The 22,826-nt window shown below is 41.2% G+C and overlaps 1 protein-coding gene across 7 annotated transcripts in view; it reads left to right on the forward strand.

The window, feature by feature from the left end:
* Positions 1-22,826, forward strand: part of LOC117417294 (lipoma-preferred partner homolog) — a 117,499-nt gene that overhangs the window by 89,128 nt on the left and 5,545 nt on the right. For all 7 annotated transcript variants that reach the window (XM_059034302.1, XM_034029334.3, XM_034029335.3 and 4 more), the window contains 2 exons: positions 8,153-8,288; positions 13,682-13,851. In XM_059034302.1, coding sequence (XP_058890285.1) covers positions 8,153-8,288; positions 13,682-13,851 — 306 coding nt within the window. The remainder of the gene's footprint in view (positions 1-8,152; positions 8,289-13,681; positions 13,852-22,826) is intronic.

The following is a 22,826-nucleotide window of genomic DNA, read 5'->3' on the forward strand; positions in this document are numbered from 1 at the left end:
GCCAGCCCCTCTGTTTAGTCTCTGTGCTGCAGACAATACAAAGTTTAGCTCCCAGAAATACAATAGAAGTGCATGCCTGCATGGGGAGCGCACACCGACATGATGTTGCGGCAGTTCCCAGCAGAAGACACTCCTGCTGCTGTACTTTTCTATTAAGAATGCCTTTGAATGCTTTTCAATTCTTGTTCTCCTCCAGAAATGATGTTTCAACAAATGCCCCCCCTGTACTTTTATGTCTGACTGGTATTTTTAGATTACTTTTCAGTTATTATACATGCCCACTGCATCAATCCTTAACTGGTTCTCTGTTTTCCAGAACTTTACAGTAATAATGCTCTTTTTCAACATTTAGGTCTCAACAGTGTGTCCGATATTCAAAAGCATTGATAAACAGTTTCGGAGGGAAAGAGACTACAGTATTCAGTGTGAGCGTTTGTCCAGGTAGAAAAAGAAAAAAAATGAAGGAATACATTTTTTGCGCTATTCCTTTAACGAAGGGTAAAATGGATTTTGAATTTCTTACACTAGTACTTTACGGACACTATCTGGAGGTAAGCACATTACAGAGCATAGTTCTTTGGAAGCAGCTCACACAGCATTTGGCATGATGTAACAATCGGGATTTCTGAATTGGAACTGAAAGTTGAACAGTGCGTCCTGTTCTGTTTGTTTGTTTATTAGTTTTGTATTATTTCTGTATTATCCTCGTGCTTCATTACCACAGCTTGCTTGCACCGCTCTCAAGCACTGTTCTAAAGTTTGATCTGTTTACAGCTCAGCCTTGCCAGCTTGGACCAGGTTGTTTTTTCCCCTTCAGTGTTTTGGCTAATGCCGATGATGTAGCTTTCTTAACAGGTTGTTATTGGCATCGAGAACATTTTATTTTTCTTTGTCTGCTGTTTTTTTCTAAACGATATTCTGAGCTGGCAGCATCCAGTGCTAGGAGTTCATTTTGAAGCAGTGGATTTCTGAATTCAGTTTTTTTTTCTCAAATAAAGAAAGGGGTTCTGATTTTATTTGAATTAATCGTTAATCCTGTGACATCCTACATTTCAGGGAGGCAGAGGTTGTCAAGGAGTTCTGTAATTACTGGGCTTGGCTGTCATTTGACGGGGATTATTATAGATTGCGCAACCCAAAGGCATTTCGAGGTCAGCAACGACCCCTTCAGTCAGACAGACAGTTCTCTTGCAGAGCAAACTGTGAAGTCACATGCAGCACTAATCCATTTTCCTGAAGTCGTTGCGCTGGATAGGGCATGAGGATTGTGTCAGTACCTATCAATATAACTTTTACTTTAGTTGGAAGGGAGGGGAGGCTTACCTCTGGGTGCCTGATGGGATACACGTCGTTCTCTGTACTATAATAGTGTCGAGACAATAGGAAAGCTTTAATCTTTGAGCAAAATGTTTACATGAGAACTGAGGCGCTCCTGAAGCTGTCCATTAGAGAGCTGCTTCATATCAGGGTTGGGTTGAGACCCAGTGCGGTGTTGCAGGGCGCTGAGCTGCAATGAAGGAGCTCCAACTAGATTTGTGCTTCGTAGCAATTGTGACACAGGTGTCATGCAGTTCGATGGCCTTGTTATTTTAGCATGCCTGTGTGCTTGCTTGCTAAGCAGTGCACATGCTCAGCAGTGATCTAGACACTGCATAAATATTCCTCTGTGTCCTTTAACAGCATTGACCTGGATCACACACAGCCACATAATAAGAGTGTACACTAAAAAAAAACACAGGTGGAAAAGAACACTGATTACAATAGTAATACAAATAAGAAAAAAAGTGTTACAAGCCCTTAGAACCACTTGCAAGCTTGAGTTATGCATGGCAGGGTTAGTAACTATATATAAACTGCTGCTGAAGATTTGGAGTGAAGAACGTTGAGAATCAAGCCCATGGTGTCGGATAGTTCTAAAAGCTGTTGTTCTAGAATGGGTGCATTCTACAGATTTATTGCAGTGTGGTTTGCCATTGCAGAGAGCTTAAAGGGTGTTGATTAATTTATTTGTTTGGCAGCGTCCCCATCCTCTCCTCCACACAGGGCTGTGCTTGTATTCTCACCCTGAATGCCCTTTTGACATAATCCCCAGTGAATGTATCTGTAAACTTTAATAAGCTTTTTGAAGTGAAATGGGAATGGAATTGATAACACACTCATAGAAAAATATGAATTCCCTTCAGCACAGTTAAAGTGCAGCCCACACAGCAATCAATGCTCAGATGTGCCGCATACCAGTGAACTGGAAAGAAGTGATGACATCTAATTAAAACTGTATCTAGCAAACACGCTTTCTGGTGATTATCTTTATTGAATTAAAACATCTTTGTGCAATGTGTTTACTGGAACTTGGAGATCTGGCTGTTTGCTATCCTTGCATAGCTGTGTATATTGTTTTTTGGTGAATTTTCATATTGTGATACTAATGGCAATACAAAACCCAGGTAAATAAATATGTTTAAGGTTGCGTTCTTTGATGCAGCTGGATGCATTGTGTCTATCGGTTGGCTTTGTAATTTGTAAGTGTCAGGAATTCAAATGTGAATAATGTATGTTTAGAATTAACATGGGATTCATGTGAAGTGATAAGGAGATTATGTTATCATGAATAGGCATGTAATATGGGATTATAAAGAGAGGCACATTTTGAAAGTTAAATGCAGTGGATGTAGATCTTGTTTTTTTTCATGATACTGATGACTCTAATTCCTGGAAGAAGAAAGAGAATGCACACCTTGTTAACAATTTTAAAGTTTCTACTTTGTAATAATTCTTGGGTAACCTGTCATCTGAAGAACGGATCTCCCTGTTAGAGCAAAACGAGATGTAGAGGAATGTTTCTCAAGAGGGACTTCAAGTGATTTAAAAGAATCTGAAAACCCACTCTGTTGAACCAGATCATTAAATGCTCAGCACACTGGATGCAATGCACCATACGCTGTGCCAGGTTATGCAAGAGTCTTCGCACTGCACAGCTGCTGCTTAAATATGTACAAAAAATGTGCTGCAGACCCAAAGAGGGAGCACGAGGAGAATTAGGTGGCACTGCTCCAAGTTACTTCCAGCAGGGCCTGATTAACTGTGTTTAACTTTATCAGTGAGCTTGCTAATTGTTTCCTAGTACCCAGTGCTAAGTGTTTCCCGGTTTGCATATCACTTAAAGAGTTTGGGCTAAGAGAAGCTGAAGAGAGCAGAAGATCCTGGTTTCCAAGCCAAACTCCTAGTTTACTGGATTATCCTCTGCCAAGAAGCTACAGGAATGTGTTATTCACCAGGTCTACGGTGCAATTCAGTTAATAGTCCCTTCATTAGCAAGAATATTACACTACTGTGTTAACATTTGGTAAGCTCTTAATTAAGTCAAGAAGAGGGATATACGTTATAGAAAAACTGAATTGATATTATAAAGCGTCTCTGTATGGTTTTAATTAAAGCCACCTTATTCTTTATGTTGTCAGGTCCAGTCTTATGCTCTGATTTTAAGTATCAGCTTGTTTACAGTAGTTTGCACATATGTTGCCATTAAAAGGAAGTTGTGTTTGTCTAGTTTCTTTATTAAGATTTTCTTTATGCTTTTCAGTAAGAACAAGAATGTGCTGTGGAGCTGATCTGAGTCAGAGTGCGTTCAGAAGTGATGTCCGTCACAGCTGTCTTCTAATGAAATGCTCTGCTGCTGCAGGCATCGAGAGTGATATTGTCACGTGACATGCCCCTTTTTGATAACTGGGTGAGCATTCCAAGATGCCACTCTCCCTTTCCACTGCAGCTCTTCTCAAATAGCACAAGTGGCGCCACCTGCTGGGCAAGGCCAGCTTGAGGTTCTTCTGCTCCACCCGATTACTCATTGGCACTTAACCCTAATGAAAGGTAAGGATTTGGGTAGTTAAAACATCCATGTCCGCTTGAATCCGCTTCTTATAGTTTTGTCTTCAGAATTTATGATTAAAGCTACCGTATGAAGGAAATGCTATTTCACAGGCTGCAAGTAGCTTTTTTTTTTTTTTTAGGAAAGAGTCCAGCAGACTTTAGAAGGCAATGGATAATAATGTTATGATGTCTTCTATTGTATCTACTGTCCGCAGAATCCTTCATATTTCATCCTTCATATTTGTACATTTAGCTGCAGCTAATCGTAGGAAGAAAGGAAGGGGTAAGCTTAGTCCCAGGACAGTGCCATAGGCAAGAAATGGGTCTGTTATAATTGGCCTCCTGTCTCCATAGGGGTTAAACCGGACTCATTTGAATGCAGACGGGCAACTGTCGGAAACATAAAGTTCTGCTTTTGTCTTTTTTTTCTAATGCAGCCATTGTAACATGTTGAGACGGCATTGCGTTTTATTTATGCAGCATGAGTACAGAATCAATTAGGCAGGGGATAGAAGGCTCAGAGGTACAGTCTGTACTCTCTGCCCCAGTAACCAGGTCACACACAGAGGGGGCTGTTCGTTAAACCTAAATTGAATTTAAGTGTCGCTGGATTACTTTTATCTCAGGCTGTAAGTAGAACCAAGAAATGGAAGTTTTGACTGCAGCTGCTTTATCCTTTTTATTTGTATTTTTTCTTCAATGCATGGTTGTCTGGATGGATCGTCTGCTCTTACATATTGTATATCTTACATATTGTACGGTGCATCCCTGGGTTTGAAATACTTTCCTGTCTTGTTGGTTGTCTGGTAGCTTCTGTTTGCTGAGTTGCTTCCCGCCCTTCTCCCTCCTCGTTAGAAAGTTGTACAATCGCCCTTAATTATCATCACAGAAATGCTGAACGGTTTCATCCACAGTTTATTCACTTAAATCCCACACACACAAATACTGTTCCAGCTATACCGACGTTAAGGCACGATATTTCTTTTAGCTACTCTGACTGCCACAGTGTTTTACAGTCACCTCATCTTGGTTGTTGAAGTCCTGTACCGGCATGGCATTCAGTCTCCAGTATTAAGCTGTGTGGAGTGGCCTGCTTTATAATACTGCAGGAGGTGGCAGTGATAACCAGTGTAAATGACTATAAGGACAGCTTATTTCTTTTGTAAAGTGAATCACTGTGAATGTGGAAGGATGAGTTCAGCAAGGTGTTTCCAGTTACCTGCTTTGTGTGTAAGTGTAGTGACGGGAAGGCTTTGCACCACCTGCATCACCAGTGAGGTATTCTAAAGAGACTACAATGAATGTGCTGAGTACAATAGACATGTAAAAGATGACAGCCTTGTATATTACCAAATACAAATATTATCAGCAATACTATATTAATATGAGTGTGTGTATTATTAATAATAATAATAATAATAATAATAATAATAATAATAATAATAATAATAATAATAATAATAATAATAATAATAATAATAGATAGATAGATAGACAGAGAAGATTCTCCATAAAGGCCCAGGAATGAGATGGCCAAAAAATCAACAAGTGCGTTCCCTCATCAAAATTTACCACAGAATTTCTGCAAGGTAATTTTGCAGCTCTCCCCTGCTTTTCCCATGATTATGCTATGCATTTACCAGAGTTTTTCATGTTTTTATATACGCTTTACCACACCCCTCTGGGCTTTACAATGCTTACATGCTTTCACTATGCTTTATTACACTTAGCTATACTTTTACTATCCATGGAGTGTTCTGTTTATTTAACAAGGACAATGGATGGGAAAGCATAAACTAGGCAGCTTACTTCAGGGAAATCAGGGAATAGCACTACTTCTAGCAAGCTCTGCTGCTGTTTAATAACTCTGAGCTAACTGCACTGTGGAGTAAAGACCAAGCAGGTGCGAGCTTACAGGACCTGCCTGCCTTGGCATGCAGAGCAGCACTTGTTCTAGTTGCCTCTCCCTTGTGCTCTATCTTAAGAATTCAAAGCATTCTTTGTCAGTGTGTACTTCTCCTTGCACAGTGTGTGTTGTGCATGATGCACGTATCAGATCTCGCTGTGGCTCAGTATGAGAGGTAGCTTGGGCGAGTGCATGGAGTTGTTTGTGCCAGATTGCTAAGGCAATAACATTCGAAAAAAAGTTTTCCATTTCATGTCAGCCCTTGCATGTTGCTAAACACCTCAGCATAAAAATCCATAAACATTTAAAAATAGGAGAATGTTTCGTCTGGAAACGTCTGCAACTTCTACAAGAAAATACAAGCAGCAACACACATGTTTTTTTTATTTTTTTTTATTCTTTATTATGCACAAATTGGCTTAAAAGTGAACTGATCTTTTGTATATATACAGGGCACCTTTTAACCAGTGATTCTGTTAAACAGTTGTCACGGTATAGAGGGATAGCAATAAGACTCCCATTGCATAGCAGTGTGATCCATTCTTGGTTTTACTAGGAGTTTAATAAGATACACCTGAGCTTGTTACCTACACACTGGGGCTAATCAAGCACATAATAAAAACAGGAATGGGTGAAACTGCTATGCAAGAGGAGTCTTATTGCCATCCCTAATCTGAGCGTGCTCCGTATTGTAGTGAAGATTCCCCTAAACTCTTTGCTGTAAGGTTCATCGGCATGTGGTCTTCAGAAATGTGCATGCGGTCGATGTGTTGTGTTGTACTTCTTGCACAATAAAGGGAATTGCCTGAGCTTTCTCCTCTTCCTGTTTGGCAAAGCCTGAGCTTTCTCATCTTCCTTCTGTTGCAATCGCGATCTTGTCCTGGCAGGCCCTTTAAACCAGGATCTCTGGTGATGTAAGAAACAGTCCTGATTGTCTGCAGTGCATCCCTATTCCTACCTGGGTCTTGCGAACACACAGAAAAGATAATGTAAGGACGTGTAAATAGAAGTGAAGAGAGACCGGGGGAGAATGACTAGAATATAATGCTCACAGTGAGACTCTATCTGTCTGTCTGTCTGTCTGTCTATCTGTCATTTGCCTGCAGTATTTGAATATAAGGAATAAACAGTGTTACCACCCTTCTGTAAACCTCTCTGGTAAATGTGAATGGGTGGGTGTGTTCTTTATTTTGGAGTACAAAACAGCTTTATAATGTTTTTCTGTTATTATTTCTGATTATACTAGTTCTGTCTCTGCGCTATCGGCTTCAGAATAGCGAAGTCTTGAAGTGACACAGTGTTCTGCATCGCATTGATACGGTCGAATAGTGAGTGGAACCCTGCCCTAACAAACCACACAGCTGGGTTTCTCTCCTGGAACTTACTGCTGCACTTTCTGATACTGCACAGCAGTGAAGGAGCCCTCCCCCTGGTGTTACCTACTGTTCATATAGTAACATCACATAGACCATTAACCAAACGCTAAACAAGGAAGAGGATAGATATATATATAATCTGTTTCTATACCATACTGTTTGGTAAGAGAACAGTGTGAGCCCTGCTTCCTGTTCACACTGCCTCAATGCAGCTGTTCTCACAGCCCCGTGCTGTGTACCCTAGACCCATATTGAAACGCTCCAGCGTTATTCTTGGTTCTGCAGTTCACTGATTCAGGGCGTTAAGCACAGCGTGTCCGACTTGGCGCCCAACCACCATTAATAGCACTGCAGGGGAGCTGGCTACTGTATATTGTCTCGTGGAAGGAAGCAGTAGTGAGATGTTTTATGTAATATTATTATTATTATTATTATTATTATTATTTATTTCTTAGCAGACGCCCTTATCCAGGGCGACTTACAATTGTTACAAGATATAACATTATTTTTACTTACAATTACCCATTTATACAGTTGGGTTTTTACTGGAGCAATCTAGGTAAAGTACCTTGCTCAAGGGTACAGCAGCAGTGTCCCCACCTGGGATTGAACCCACGACCCTCCGGTCAAGAGTCCAGAGCCCTAACCACTACTCTACACTGCTGCCCTATAATAAGCAAGATGTGGACCCAGCAGGTTTTGATCTTCTTTTTTTGTATTTTTAGCACCACCACCACCACCATAGCAAAAACAAAGCTCCACTTTGTGCCAGTCTGTACTAATAGAGTACAAGATCTCACTACTGTGCATGTTGTTTTAATTGCAGTCCCTTTCTTGAGCCTGTATGGCACGTCAGTAAGCCTGCTGTGTGTTATTTTAACCCCGGTGGGAATTAATATGGCTGTACCTGTATATTTACATCTATAGTCACACCTGTGCAATTGGGATAAAGCCTGCAGGGCTGATGTCAATGACATGCTTGTATTTGTTCTGTGTTCTTCAGGGTGGTTCCATGCCCCCCATGCCTCCCGGCCCTGTTCCCAGCCACGCAGCAGCAGCCCGACCTGAGGACGAACTCGAACGCCTCACCAAGAAGATGCTGTACGACATGGAGCACCCTCCCTCCGAGGAGTACTTTGGTAAGAACAGGCTTCTGTTAAGATCAACTGTTTTCAGGTCAACCACAGCAGTGTCACCCGTTTCAGGTTTTATTATCAGCTTGATTAGCCATAGTGTATAAGTAACAAGCTCAGGTGTGTCTTATTAAACTCATAGTAAAACCAGGAATACACAAACTGCTACGCACTGGGAGCCTTATTTCCACCTCTCGATCAGTACCAGGAATGTGTGATGGTGCTCTGACATGAATGAAACCCATTGATAGCACTTGATTTCCTGTACCTTTTTATGGTACATGCGTTAGCACCCTGCATGAAAGCGAGTTTTAATATGTGTAGTGGAGGAAGGGACAGAAAAACAGGTTGCTGGTTGTTCTCAAACTTGCTGTGCTTTTGCAGTCAAAGTGAAAATAAAAAGTATGGAAAATGTCCAAAAAAATCTTCATAATTAGAAATTAAAAAATCTAAAGCATGGGATATTGTTGTTTCCACCATCAGGAGCTGCTGTCCTTGATTATGGTGTTAATCCTGGCTGTGCTCCTGTATTGGTGAGCGAAAAACAAAGCATGCAGTGTTAAACTTACCACTTCTGTTTGCGTCAAGGCCCATGAATAGGTATATAACTACGGTTACTGGAGTGTTCATTCTTAATTATCATATAAATAGCTCTTGTTCGCTTGGCTTAACGTCCAATTTACAAATCTTATTTCCCAAATTGAAAACAACAGATTTTTTTTTTTTTTTTTTTTTCAACCAAACTGTGATTTTGGTAGGCTGGCTTGTGAGCCGTGAATGAGAGCAGGCTTGAGAGCCCCAGCCTCTGGTAATCTCACTGGCCTGTGGTGTGGTGTGTCTGTGTGGCTTGCTGTTCCAGTTCCTGCTCTGTTGAAGCGAGGGGAACACAGGTGTTCCATCAGTTTTGTGGAAGTTAAATGACTTTTATATATATATATTTTTATTATTTTTTTTTTTCCTGGTTTTATACATTTTCTGTTAATAGTTATTAAACAGAAATGGATGGAACTGCTATGCAATAGGAGTCTCGTTTCCACCCCTATACACTCAACTGTGTGTTAGATTATGTTTGCATGCCAACCCCAGATCTGTGTCAGAGGGTGAAGCCAGGCCAGCAAACATTAGCTGCTAAGTGGGTGACATAGTATGTAAACTAAGGTGGCAGCACATAATCTGAGACAACATCACGTCTGGCAATTCCACAGAAAGTCCCTGAGCTGAGCAAATGTATGTCAGAATGGTAGTGGTGCACTAGATCACACCGTAAAGATTGAAGCGCCCTGTGATGTCGATTGTTTTTGTCAGCTTGGGGCCTCTAAAGGCCAGTGAATTGTACAGCTGAGTGACTTGAAGAATTAAATATGCTGGGTAAAGTTGCCTGCGGTGGCATTCTGACTCATTCAAGCTGCATTGCCCTCAGCAAACCTTCTCGAAATTTCAAAATGTATTTGTGAATTTTAAATTGTACAGCACCTCTTGAGCAAGGATTCTAACAGCACAGCTCTTTCTCTTTACCCCACTCCCATTAAGAACAATATTGACCCCTATTATTAATAATAATAATAATAATAATAATATTATTATTATTATTATTATTGTTTATTAGCAGACACCCTTATCCAGGGTGACTTACAATTGTTACAAGATATCACATTATTTTTACATACAATTACATTATTTTTTACACATTATTTTTACATACAATTACCCATTTATACAGTTGGGTTTTTATCTAGGTAAAGTATCTTGCTCAAGGGTACAGCAGCAGTGTCAACCACGTTGGATTGAACCCACGACCCTCTGGTCAAGAGTCCAGAGCCCAGAGCCCTAACCACTACTCCACACTGCTGCCACAGAGAGCCCCAAAGCTTTGCACAAGACCATAAAAAGGGTTGAATCTCCAAATATTGCTTCATCAAGCCTTTATAGGTGTCACCAAAATCAAACATCGCCTTGTTTGTTTTGTAACAAACGTGGCTGTGTCCCCCTCCTCCCCCTCCCCCTCCTCCAGGTTGTGCAGTTCTGTTTAAATATCAGCTCGGTTGCCCCAGCTGTTTGTTCAGTTCTCAGTCTTTGTCCTCCATCAAGGCTGTACAAATGTCTGAGTTACGAAACAAGCCAGCCTATTGCTTGCGATTATACCCAGCTGGCTGCATTCGATTTGCCAGCAGTGCACCTCCGAGCTCATCTGTGTGATTTCCATCATCTTTGCTCTTTCTGCATTAGTTTTCCTGCATTCTCTCCTCGCGTTTTATTCAAGTGTGACTGTTATAAATACTCCCCGAGATGAAATAAAAAGTTTGCAGTTCCTGTAGCTGTAGTTCCTGTATACTGAAATGGGGCACAGCTCTGAGTTGACAGGTACAGGATCTGTCCTGTCATTGCCTCTTACGCTCTACTGATCATAGGAGTAATGGCAGTATTTATAGCAGTGCCGCCAGTGTCTCTCTGGCATTGAAAAAACATTATTATTCTATTTTTCCTTTTCTCTTTTAACTCTCCTATATGATGTTCTGTATACTCCGAACATATCCCACAATGATGTATGATCTTTTCATGTGTGTGTGTGTGTGTGTGTGTGTGTGTGTGTGTGTATATATAGAGAGGAAAAAGCACACATAACATTTTGGAGGTTTTATAACCTCTTCTGCTTTTTTCACTGTTTCTTTTCACTGTTTTTCTGTTTCTCCTAGATGATTTCTAGCTAGGCCTTGCAGAAATGTCAGCTGCTGCTGCAAGGAGTACGTAGCTCAACCCGGCGTGTGACCTCCCTGCCTCTCTTAGGACACGATGCCCATGCAGGGAGCACAGACAGGAAGGGTGCACTGATCTGAGCAGACAGTGCACTGGGATACCCACCCAGGGGAATGTGGGTTTCATGTACACTGTAGCACAATCCTTCGCATCTGCATCCATCTGTGTCACTTTTAGTACCATTATAATATCCGATTGCTGCCGACAGTTTAAAATCTTTAGATTAAATGTGTCTCTCCTCTCTATTAAATATATAACATGACATTACATATACTGATTGTTGCTTAGAGACGGTACAGCAGTTTCTATGACAATATAAGGAAAGGCCAGAATACTGCAGGCCAGCTTCTGATGCTTTAAAACACACAGGCTGATCCAGGACTGCGCTGTTTAAAACACACGGGCTGATCCAGGGCTGTGCTGTTTAAAACACACTGGCGCACATGCTGATCCAGGGCTGTGCTGTTTAAAACACACGGGCTGATCCAGGGCTGTGCTGTTTAAAACACACGGGCTGATCCAGGCCTTTGCTGTTTAAAACACACGGGCTGATCCAGGCCTTTGCTGTTTAAAACACACGGGCTGATCCAGGGCTGTGCTGTTTAAAACACACAGGCTGATCCAGGGCTGTGCTGTTTAAAACACACGGGTGTGTGTGCTGATCCAGGGCTGTGCTGTTTAAAACACATGGGCTGATCCAGGGCTGTGCTGTTTAAAACACACTGGCGCGCATGCTGATCCAGGGCTGTGCTGTTTAAAACACACGGGCTGATCCAGGGCTGTGCTGTTTAAAACACGCGGGCGCGCGTGCTGATCCAGGGCTGTGCTATTTAAAACACACACGGGCGCGCATGCTGATCCAGGCCTTTGCTGTTTAAAACACACGGGCTGATCCAGGACTGTGCTGTTTAAAACACGCAGGCTGATCCAGGGCTGTGCTGTTTAAAACACACAGGCTAATCCAGGGCTGTGCTGTTTAAAACACATGGGCGCACGTGCTAATCCAGGGCTGTGCTATTTACGAGGTGCCAAAAGGAAAAGGATTTCCGAGAGGTTTCCTTTACTGTTTCTGCAGCTTGGTCCCAGTGGAAATGCTTGGCTTTCTTTTCCATGCAGTCAAGTGCGCTTCCAATCTGAAGCCAGTCATTGGGCCATGTTTGTTTTTAGTTTTTTTTTTGGCAGTTTGTACCAATTACCTCCTGTTTTAATCCAGTTCAGGATATCCTCCCTCGATGACGCATCACATTTCACTAAGTTTGCTAAAGAGACCGAACACAGCCCTGGGTCTGGTCTGGTGCACTTATGCTATGAGTCTGCCAGTCACTCAGTACAAATGCACTGCACAGGGATGCACTGTAAAACTTACAATATAAGAGACTAAGGGTTTGATTTGATCAGTCTATACCCTGCCAGGATAAGCCACCTCTGGATTTAATTGAAGGTCTTTACAGCGCTGGGGAGTCACCCCTGGATGGCAGCAGCCACTTCTTTCTAGCGGTGATGCCTGATATCCACTGCTAGGTGGTTGATGCGATCCAGGGGGAATCCTTGGTGCTGTAGACTTCATCAAGAAAGTCCAGCGCTGGCTTATCCCTGAGGGGTAAAGCTTGATCCAACCGACCTCTTAGCATGACAGTGCAGTGGCATTTGAAATCCGGGTTCCCAAATGCATGGGTGTATTATTATATAATTAAAGGTGCTAGCACTTGTATGGGTGAAATAGGTTAAAATATTGACTTGCAAAAATAACCCTCTATTGAGTTTTGAAGCCTATAACATGATCACGTTGTGCTTGAAATTTATACCGTTGAGAATATCCAAGTCGTAACAGCTAGTCTGCCTGTCTGTTTTTAATAAAATTCAATAAACTTAAATGAATTCATGATCACTCTAAGTTAGAAGAATCTTTAATCTAAGTTCAGAAACAGTACATTAAAGAAACATTCAGAAATATCTCCAAACCCATTCTTTCAAGATAGCGTAAATTTAAGTTGGTGGTGTCACTAATTGGGTTGAAGATATCTTCAATTGAGTTCAAGACACCATAACTCAGTTAAAGATATCTGAAAGCTGAGGCTCATAATTCTCAATGAGGAGCTCCCATTGGAGGAATAGCAATCCTGTTAACCTTCAGCACCAGCAGAGGCAAACTGTTTCCACACTGAATCCCCACAGCAATAGCAGACCACTGTAAACCCAAAGAAGCCAGTGTGTGTTGTATTGTGATGTAAGTACTAATACTGTGCATACCTTTAGGGGTGAAAGAGGATATAAAAGTGAGTCATTTAATCATTATCTGCTATAGATGCAGTAGTAACCAAAAGTCCAGCGCAACACTCAAAAAGATGTTTATGAATAAAACAACGTTCACTTCATATTTTGGATGGAACCCTAAGAAAGCAAATGCATGACGTATTATAATCACAAGCTCTCCCTTTATAAGTCAGCATGGTCGTGGCTCTCATTTGTCCATTATTGCCATTCCAAAAGCACTTTTGTTCTCATTTATAAGGCAAAACACAAGTAGCACGGTCTCTTAGCTATGGCTCCCGACTATTGCATATACAGTGCTTTTGTATGTGTCAGGGCTCCTTGTACGGTGTTTCACCCTCCCCCTCCCCTCTCCTTTTCCCTCTCTGCCGCAGGTCGCTGCTCGCGCTGCTCGGAGAATGTGGTGGGTGAAGGCAGCGGCTGCACCGCCATGGACCAGGTCTTCCACGTGGAGTGCTTCACCTGCGTGACCTGCAGCCGCAAGCTCCGAGGACAGCCTTTCTATGCCGTGGAGAAGAAGGCTTACTGTGAGCCCTGCTACACCGTGAGTACCGTGTGCAGCACGTACAGCAGGAAGGACCTCACACTGATGCTGAGGGTCCGGCTTGTGTGTAATAAAAGGGTACAGATCAGTTGCAAATAGGGCTCGCACTGCTTAGCAGAGAGCAATACTAGTGTTTCAGGGGGTATCTAGTGAAAGGCACACCTGGAATGATCCTCTAAATACTGTAGATTGACACTGCATTATTTGTACAAGACATGGAATGAATGATTTCAGTAAACTTTAATGATGAATCACAGACAGGGGAAGTAAAATAAATCATAAAATAACCGTTTTAACCACAAGATATTACATAACTGAACTGGATTAAACTATCCTTTGAAATTCATGTCCTTGTAGAATTGTGTTTGTTCGCGTTGGTGCGTGTGTGTGTGTGTGCATGTGTGTGTGTGCATGTGTGAGTGTGTGTTTCTGACCGGCTGGGAGTTTCATATTTATCTTAGGATAATTTTGCATAAGTTCTGTAGGTCTAGTATGGAATAGTATGTTTATAGTAGTAGGAATAGTATGTTTATTTGTACACGTTACTACAAACCCTGTGAATTTTATTGAAGAATCCTGTTATTTACAACTGAAGCATAAGTGGAAACTTACTCAGTGAAGCCAGAAAGGAAACTTTTATGGCACAGAGTAAGCATTCCCTGAATGCCGCACAGCATCTCTTAGAAATGATTTACGCATTTTAGATATAACTGTTCACTTGCTGGGTCTGTCTAACTTCACAGCTTGTTCTGAACTGAACACATGGCAGTCAAGTGACTCGCCTGAGGTAGGCTCTCAGTCTGTCAGCGACAGAGCTGGGATTTTAATCTTTACATTGCACTGTCTCCCTGCCAATGCAGGACAGCACCAGACACTCAGCGCCACTTCATTTGTTCCCGACAGTAAAACAGAGTGACGCACACAGCAGATGAAGAAATAACTGATACGCAAAGAAAACTTGAGTGATACGCAAATCTATCAAGAGGTACATCTGATAAGCATTCAGACTTAGTCAAATTGCACTTCAGATGTGAAGCAAGTATTAAAGTCAAATTAAAATCCCCAGATTGGATAATACTTCCCTTTGTAGATTTGAAACGAAATGCCTTTTCCTGTTTCACTGCCAAAAATACGCAATGAAAACTCTTTTATTTCTTCAAACAATTGAGCTAATCAGAAAAAAAGGGGAATTAATGAGTTCCAGTAACTCGGTAACGCAAGACACGTTTGCTGGTAGCAGGAGGGTGATGGCACTTTTCTGTAAACTTGTGAAACTTTTTTTTTTTTTTTTTTCGGTTTGTGTTTTTGGATAGGCAGGGCAACACTAGAAGCCAGTACTAATAATTAAGTTATATGTTCTTCCAGTGCATATCAAATATTTTATCAAATAGTCCTCACAAGGCCATAAAATATAGTAAACATACTATAGAGACCAACACTTATCTGTTATAAGTCAGTGGTTGGAAAACTCACAACTTGGTTTAAAAAGCATCTGTTACCACCGGAGTTGGTTCTCTGGTTCAGTTCACTCAGGGATTTGAACAGCCTGCTGCTGCACTGGCATGTTATACCCATGCAGCAATCCATATCCTCCCTGGGATATCTAAAAGAACCATCAGGCAGACTGCAAGGGTCTAAAAAAACAAAAAAAAACAGGGTGTCCTTTGTCTCTCCTGTCTTGGGATTCTCTTCAAAAGAATGATAATAGACACTGTGTTTTCATCTGAGTGTACCAGCAGAGGATTAAGTCAGTTAGCTGCTTTTAATTGCTGTTGTGGATAAAATAATTTACCACAGGACCAAGCAGAGAGAGGTACGGAACAATGGGCAGAAAGGTTCTAGAACTACCACTCTGTGTCATAGAGGGCAATGCAGACTATATATGCTGTTGTATTACCTGCTTCATATGGTTTTCATCAACAAGATAACAGTAACAGCTGCAGAATGCATCATTTTACTCTAGTTAGGGATTCAATAGAAGATTTTAAACTCTGAAATCCCAGGTGAACAGTAGAAAGCAAGAATGTCAATGGAGGAATATTTAAACCCAAGCACGCAATACTATGCAGAATATCAAACTAGCAATATGTTGTGCAAAGAAAGTACCAGTTGTATCTAGAACTCCTCCACCTTGTATAACAATTAGCATGCTTTATACCGTACCCTCAAATGATTAACAATTGTAGAAATACCAGTCGATCGGTTGTTTTTGTGTTATAGAAGTCCTTAAGATTTTTAACAAGCATGATCAGAATAATCTATGAGCCATAAATGTGTGAGATGTTTCCGATATATTGCCCTGCAGCTTAAAGGCTGTTCTTGCCATTTAAATGAGTAGGAAAAAAATATTCACAAATATTATAAAAATGATATTGCTGCCACAGTTTGTGTATTTTTAATATTCATGTAACTCATTCCTTTAACATATACTGTATTCCAAGGAAGAGCCATTATGTTTTTAATACATGCACCTTTCAATGGTGCCTATGATCTAATCAGTGGCGGATCCAAATACTGCCGTCCCTGAGAAAACACATTGTATTTTTCTTCTATTTGGTGATGTTACTAACGAGGACAGTAACCCTGTGGAAAAAGACTTGTGGAATTAACAAGGGATTAAAATGCATCACTGTTCAGATCCACCACCATATAGCTCATTAAAATAGACCCCAAAGTTCACCCCAGTAATGCTTCCTGGGTAAAGGCTGATAAAGCAACTGTTGATGTGCTTTCAGCAGCCTCTTTAAACTTTGATTGTCTTTTAAACAAACCTGTGATTAACCGCGATGGCTCCAGCACTGAAGCACACACTGGCATTGGAAGGGGGAGTTGTTTAAAGCACTCCACAGGTAATGCAAGCTTCATTTCTATATTGCACTGGGATGTCACTTGAGTTATATCCGGTTTAATAGCCCTCTCAAAGTCTAAGTGCTGTGCTACAGCAGATGAGCATCCACTGCTATAGAACAAGTGGAGGCTCATGTGACAGTGCATGTGAATTGGAAGTGTGATGCAGTCAGTATGCTTTGCTTATGAGGGACACCATACCAATGACATTGGAACCTGGTATGGTGCATCTACTGCCATGCAGTCCCTGATCCAAGTTTACAAGTGCAATGCAGTGTGTGCTGGCTTAAACAGCCAGCGTGTTAATGATTGTAGAAGTACTAAAAGAAACTCTCTCAGTGTCTTCTTGGTTTAGCCTCTCTCCCTAATAAAAACAAAACGAACAAACATGAAAGTCAATCAATGACTTTCAAGGCTACAGCTTGTTATACGGCAGCGTACTCATTGGACTCCTAGAGGAGGGAGACCTCCAAAGAGGGGAGGCTGTACATCTAAGTATAGTACAAACTGGATACAAAAAAACAGTAAGACACAGTGTTTCTCCTTCGCTGTCTAGAATTGGCTTGACCATAACCATGCGCTCAAGGACTACTGTACGCACACACGAAAAAACCTAGTTATTGCTAGTTATTGCTGTAATTACCAGCATTCCCTTCAGATACTTAGAAGAGACCTTTTAAAAAGTGTGTGTGCTTAGGAGTGCAACTCAGTCACTGCTGTACTCTTAGGCTTGACCAAATTAGCCTCCGACAGGCTCTCTCACAAAAACTAAAAAAGGATGACCTTTCTTTGACATTGCCACTGGCTGCCTTTCCTTTGCTGCACTTTATTTTATTTGCTAAAGGTAGAATGAAACGGTTAATGTTAAGAACCTGTTCTTCAGATGTCTAATACTAGTCCTCTGATACTAGTCCACTGATACTAGTCCTCTGATACTAGTCCTCTGATACTAGTCCTCTGATACTAGTCCTCTGATACTAGTCATGTGATACTAGTCCTCTGATACTAGTCCTCTGATACTAGTCCTCTAATACTAGTCCTCTAATACTAGTCCTGTAATACTAGTCCTCTGATACTAGTCCTCTGATACTAGTCCTCTAATACTAGTCCTCTAATACTAGTCCTCTGATACTAGTCCTCTGATACTAGACCTCTGATACTAGTCCTCTGATACTAGTCCTGTAATACTAGTCCTCTAATACTAGTCCTGTAATACTAGTCCTCTGATACTAGTCCTCTGATACTAGTCCTCTAATACTAGTCCTGTGATACTAGTCCTCTAATACTAGTCCTCTGATATGCCAACTCTCGCCTGAGGAGCTGGGCGTGTGGACCAGGTGTGACATTACCCTCTGCCTTTTCTAAATACGTGCTGTTACTCGTACCTGTCAGCATGTCAGATCATCTCAGTCGATCTGAAACTCTCTGCAGGAGATGACTTCCCAGTTCAGGTGGCGGTGTGAGTGTGTTGAAGGAAGAGTCAGCTTTTAACTCAGTAAATCACAAGTAAAAAATTAAACAAACTAAACGCTTTCCTTTAGAAACCGAAGACGAGAAATGCAAATCGCTACCTCCCACCTGCACGGTTAGAAAAATCCAACATCAGACAGTGTGCTGGATTTAAACAGCAGTGCATGGATAGGTAGGGTTAAATACAGACATACCTGAAGAAGGGTTACAGTTTACAGTAAAGCCTGGAGTGCAATGTATATGAAAACAAAAGTCCACTGTGTATTATATTACTGATAACATTACATTTCAAAAAGGTTTTCATTGTAGAGACTGTCCACATAGCCTCAGTTTGTGTCTGTTACCAGCTTATTATAGCTGGAATAATTCCAGCTAGCACTGACAGATAACTGCCGCTGACACCGAGACTCTACAGGCACCGTTCCTTTAGCACCAGTTATCAATCTAATTACCAGCACTCCTTAACATTAATAACAACATTGAAAAAGCGTCTGTGCAACGACAAGAATGGGGATGCTGCAAAAAAAAAAAAAAAAAAAAAACACCTGAACTTGATTTGTAAATCTGTACACAATAATTGAGTAAGTGTGTCATCGCTGTCTAATTAGCAGGTGTTTCTGCTGCATACATATTGCATGTTCTGCTGTTAGCGTTTAAGCATATATTATTGATGCGCAGTCATCGACATGGACTATTGGTCGTACTTCAAACTGTATTGGCCAAATAAAAGCTGTAACTTAAGCAAATCAGATGGAAGAATAAATGGACTGAACGGAATCTGCACAGCAATTGAGAAACGCAGTAATTTGAGCCACAGCAGGACCCTGTTCATAAAGCACACAGTGATGGAAATGACAAACTGCTATGCACTGGGAGTCTTATTTGTGGTCTGTGGTCTCTCCAAGCAGTCTGTAGAGCAGTGGTCTTCTATGGAAGAGTCTCTGGACTTGTATTGTGTGTGTATTGTACAGCAGGGCTGTCCAAAGCATGGCTCTTGAGCTATAGAGGGCTTAGCTTGACAATATGTCTATATTGATGAAGACTGGAAGTATCCCACTGAAGGATAATAATGGGTTTGGAAAGACTATACGCTACCGGCTTCACGCTTGCTTTAGTTTTCTGCTGTTCCAAACTCGACTGGGAGAAGCAAGTACAGTCAAAAGGCATTCAAAATGTATGTTTAAAAATATATGTTAATACATGACACATGTTTTATGGGCACAGGCATATGAAAGCTATTTCTTAGAGCAGTCTGTATGAACCTTATCAGTTTTTTTGTTCTTTTTGTATGCCTTTGATACTGTTCATTTAGGGGTTTGATTTCAGTAAACTAAACTTTTCATTACGTTAATGTTTTTTGTATTCGTTAGTAATGTATCTGGCTTGGAGTGTGTGTCTGTGTATTTCACTGTGTTCTTGGCTGGGGTTCAAAACAGTGGGATGTCAGACTGCTGTATTTGTACTGTGTTGACTCAGTGGTGAGGAGATCTCTGCAATTGTAAAACGTACATGTTCGTGCCAGTTCTTCAAGGTGGAGTGTATTGTACACATGAGCTCTCTTGTTTTGCTTTGTACAGTGCTCTGGGGTGCCATGGCATGAAGGGTGCTATATAAAAATACATTTTCTCTTGTATTTGCAGTTTCAAGGTGGTAAATTTGAGGAAGACTGGTCATAGTGGTTTTGAACTTCAGGGTCTAGATTCAGCGTACAGGTTTTTCTAAGACTAGGATTTGAAGACATTTCAGTGTTTGGTGTATAGAGTAAGCATACAGGGCACTTAGGCTGATTTCACTCTTTAGAAATGTCACTTTTACTTTTGATCTTTTTGTAGATTATACTTTATTTTTTTGGCACAGAGTAGACTTTCTGTTTGTCCTGTGGCTTTAGATAAATAAAGAAGTGCTTCTGGGACACTGCTGAGTTTTGCATTGCAAATGATTTTAATTTGGATTATGGTTTAACCCCAGGCACAAACTGTTAAGTGTGTGTTTTTTTTGGTTTTTTTTTACCTCATGGAACCCCGAAGTACGTACAAAATGTTTACCCTTTGCCTCGGACACCTTATTGATATTTGATTTATCTTTTAGGAGTGAATGAAATAAGAGGCTCCAGATCACGTTTTGAATGGTCCTGAGTTTGGCAGCCGTCGCAGTTTCAGAATGCTGGAGGCTCAGATTAAGCCTAGGCCTAGTAAACAAATAGCCCTTTCCACTGGCACACCCAAGCCGTGAGGCATGGGTGGCTTTCCACTGGCTATTTGTTGAGCTGAGCAAGACCCACACTGTGAAGATCTGGCTGAATCTGGCTCGGAGCGGAGCAGAACCAGGGGCAGGGTTAATGATTTTCATCATTATGCTGCGTCAGTCAATGCACTTGAGGAAGACCAACAGCATGATGTGCAGAGAGTCGTTTCAGTTGTATTCAGTAATATATGAAGAATGAAAACGAAGAAAAACACAACCATGACCTCTGAATCCTCCATTCTCAACTCAAACACAGCGGCTCTTAATACAGAGCCATGTCGACGAGTTCATTGCGCGCTTCACGGTGGAAACACGACTAGGCTCCTCCTGGGCCTCGGGTGTACAGTGGAAAAGAATTCCTGACCCTGGTAGTTATGAAGGTCACCTCCTTAATGATTTTCATCATCAAACTGTGTAAATTCAGATTCAGGATTTTCAGGTTGATGCACTTTCATATTTTGCTGCCTGTGTCAGATCAGTCATGGTTGGCCTGTGCTTGCCTGCTTGCTGATTGTGTGTATATTTCAATATTTTGGCGTACAAGATGTTAACAGCAAATCAGAATCAAACCCAGGGGCTAACATTGACTTCAGCGCACTCTGCTTGCCCCTTCACTCCAGCAGATATTGGGAAACAAGCTGACCTGCATCCATTATACGCTGTCTGCCCAGACGCTTGTTTAGGCTCCCAGGCAAACACACTGAGAAATGTGTCAGGCTGAAAAGCATAGATAGCCTTTAATGCACCACAGTGGAAGGGGAAAAGAGAACAGAAAGTCACTATTCCTTAGTCATCTACAGCCCTCTAGTGGGCTGTTCCATTTCAGTAAAGCAGCGCAGTACAGAAGTCTGCAGGGTTACTGCCATGTTTTGGCTTTTCTTTGTTTGTTCTTTTAAGCTGTCCTCAAAAGCTTCCTTCTGAGCAATAATTACCACTCCAGGAAGATTTCATCAGAGCTACAGAGACTGCCAAGGGCAGACTTACTTAGTTCTTCTAACAATAATTAGCACTGGATGTTTTTAGAAGTAGAAAAATAGTATCAGCACATACTGTATTCTCTCTGTGCCAGCTTCCTCTGGAGTCTTCACTATCTGGCAAATGTTTTTTTTTTTTCCACAAGCGAGATTGTGTGTCTCAGGCATGGATATAAAGAAACGTATTCAAATCTATTTGAAAGGCTTGCCAGAGAGAAATGCAAACCTCACACACCAAAAACTTAAGCCAGTCCAATGTGTCATTGGATTTCACATATGCAACAGTTTAATCCGCTGTTGCTTTAATGTTTTTAAAGCAACAGAAAAAATACCCAATACTTTAAAGTGTCTTTTACACTATATATCATATAGGAGCAAAAGCAAACACACACACTCACATTATACACAACTAGAATGGTAAACATGCAGGAGGCAGGTAAAGACTCTTAAAAGGCTACAGCATTTTGTGTCATTTTAAAAGACAATAAACACCAGCCAGAAATACTGAACAAGGGGACTGCCAGTTTTCTTAAAACTAAAGCTGAGGGAACACAAAGCTACTCTGTGGCTTGGAACTTGGTTTCAGGAGATTAGGTTTTAGGCCATTCATGATAAACCAGGGGAGACTTGGGGTTTGATAAAGCAAAGTTGCCTCAAACTAGATCTCCCGGTCTCCTGGAACCAGGTTTCAAGCCACTGTTCCTGAAAGTGCCCTTGTGTGCCGTCAGAAGCTTGTGAAGCACATTAGCATGTAGTTTACTCACAAGGGGGTTTAATTTAGATTTAATTGTTAATTTCTCCAAAGCCTAAATGTCACGAGGGACAGCCCCATTCCCCCTCTCTGAATCAACCAGGCGTGTGATGTGGCACAGTCATTACAACAGCCTAAGTGTGTTGCTTCACCCCTCTGCTGCATGAAATGCATCCCAAGAGAATGTAGCTCTGACAATAACCAGCTGTAGTAAACCAGAATTCTGTGTTAGTCAAAGCCCCCTGGTGGACAATAAATGTATTACTGACTGGATTCACCCAACGTGTGAAATCAGCAGCACATTGTTTATTTCTGGGGTTTTTTATGATGTTTGTTTGTTTTCTGAAATATCTTGAAGAGGAATATGCTGCTGTTGTTTATTTTTTTATTTCTTGTGTTCTGGTTCGTTTAATTTTATGACGTCAATTGTTAAATTTACAGCAGTTCAGAAAACAATGTGTCCAGATTGTTATTTTACTTACAGTTTAATACAAAAACACATTCTTAAACCAGAGAAATCTGTTTTTAAATAAGCAGTCGTCACTGCGTGTTTGATTTATTCATGTATTTATTTAATGGTGGAGCCTTTTATATATTCCAAACCAATTCACAATTTCCTACAGTTTTTATTTCCATTTTCTTCTCCCCTTGAACCCAGTACCGTTTCCACAGCAACCATTGATGTTATT

Source organism: Acipenser ruthenus, chromosome 12 (genome assembly GCF_902713425.1).
Source record: "Acipenser ruthenus chromosome 12, fAciRut3.2 maternal haplotype, whole genome shotgun sequence".
Classification (NCBI taxonomy): domain Eukaryota; kingdom Metazoa; phylum Chordata; class Actinopteri; order Acipenseriformes; family Acipenseridae; genus Acipenser; species Acipenser ruthenus.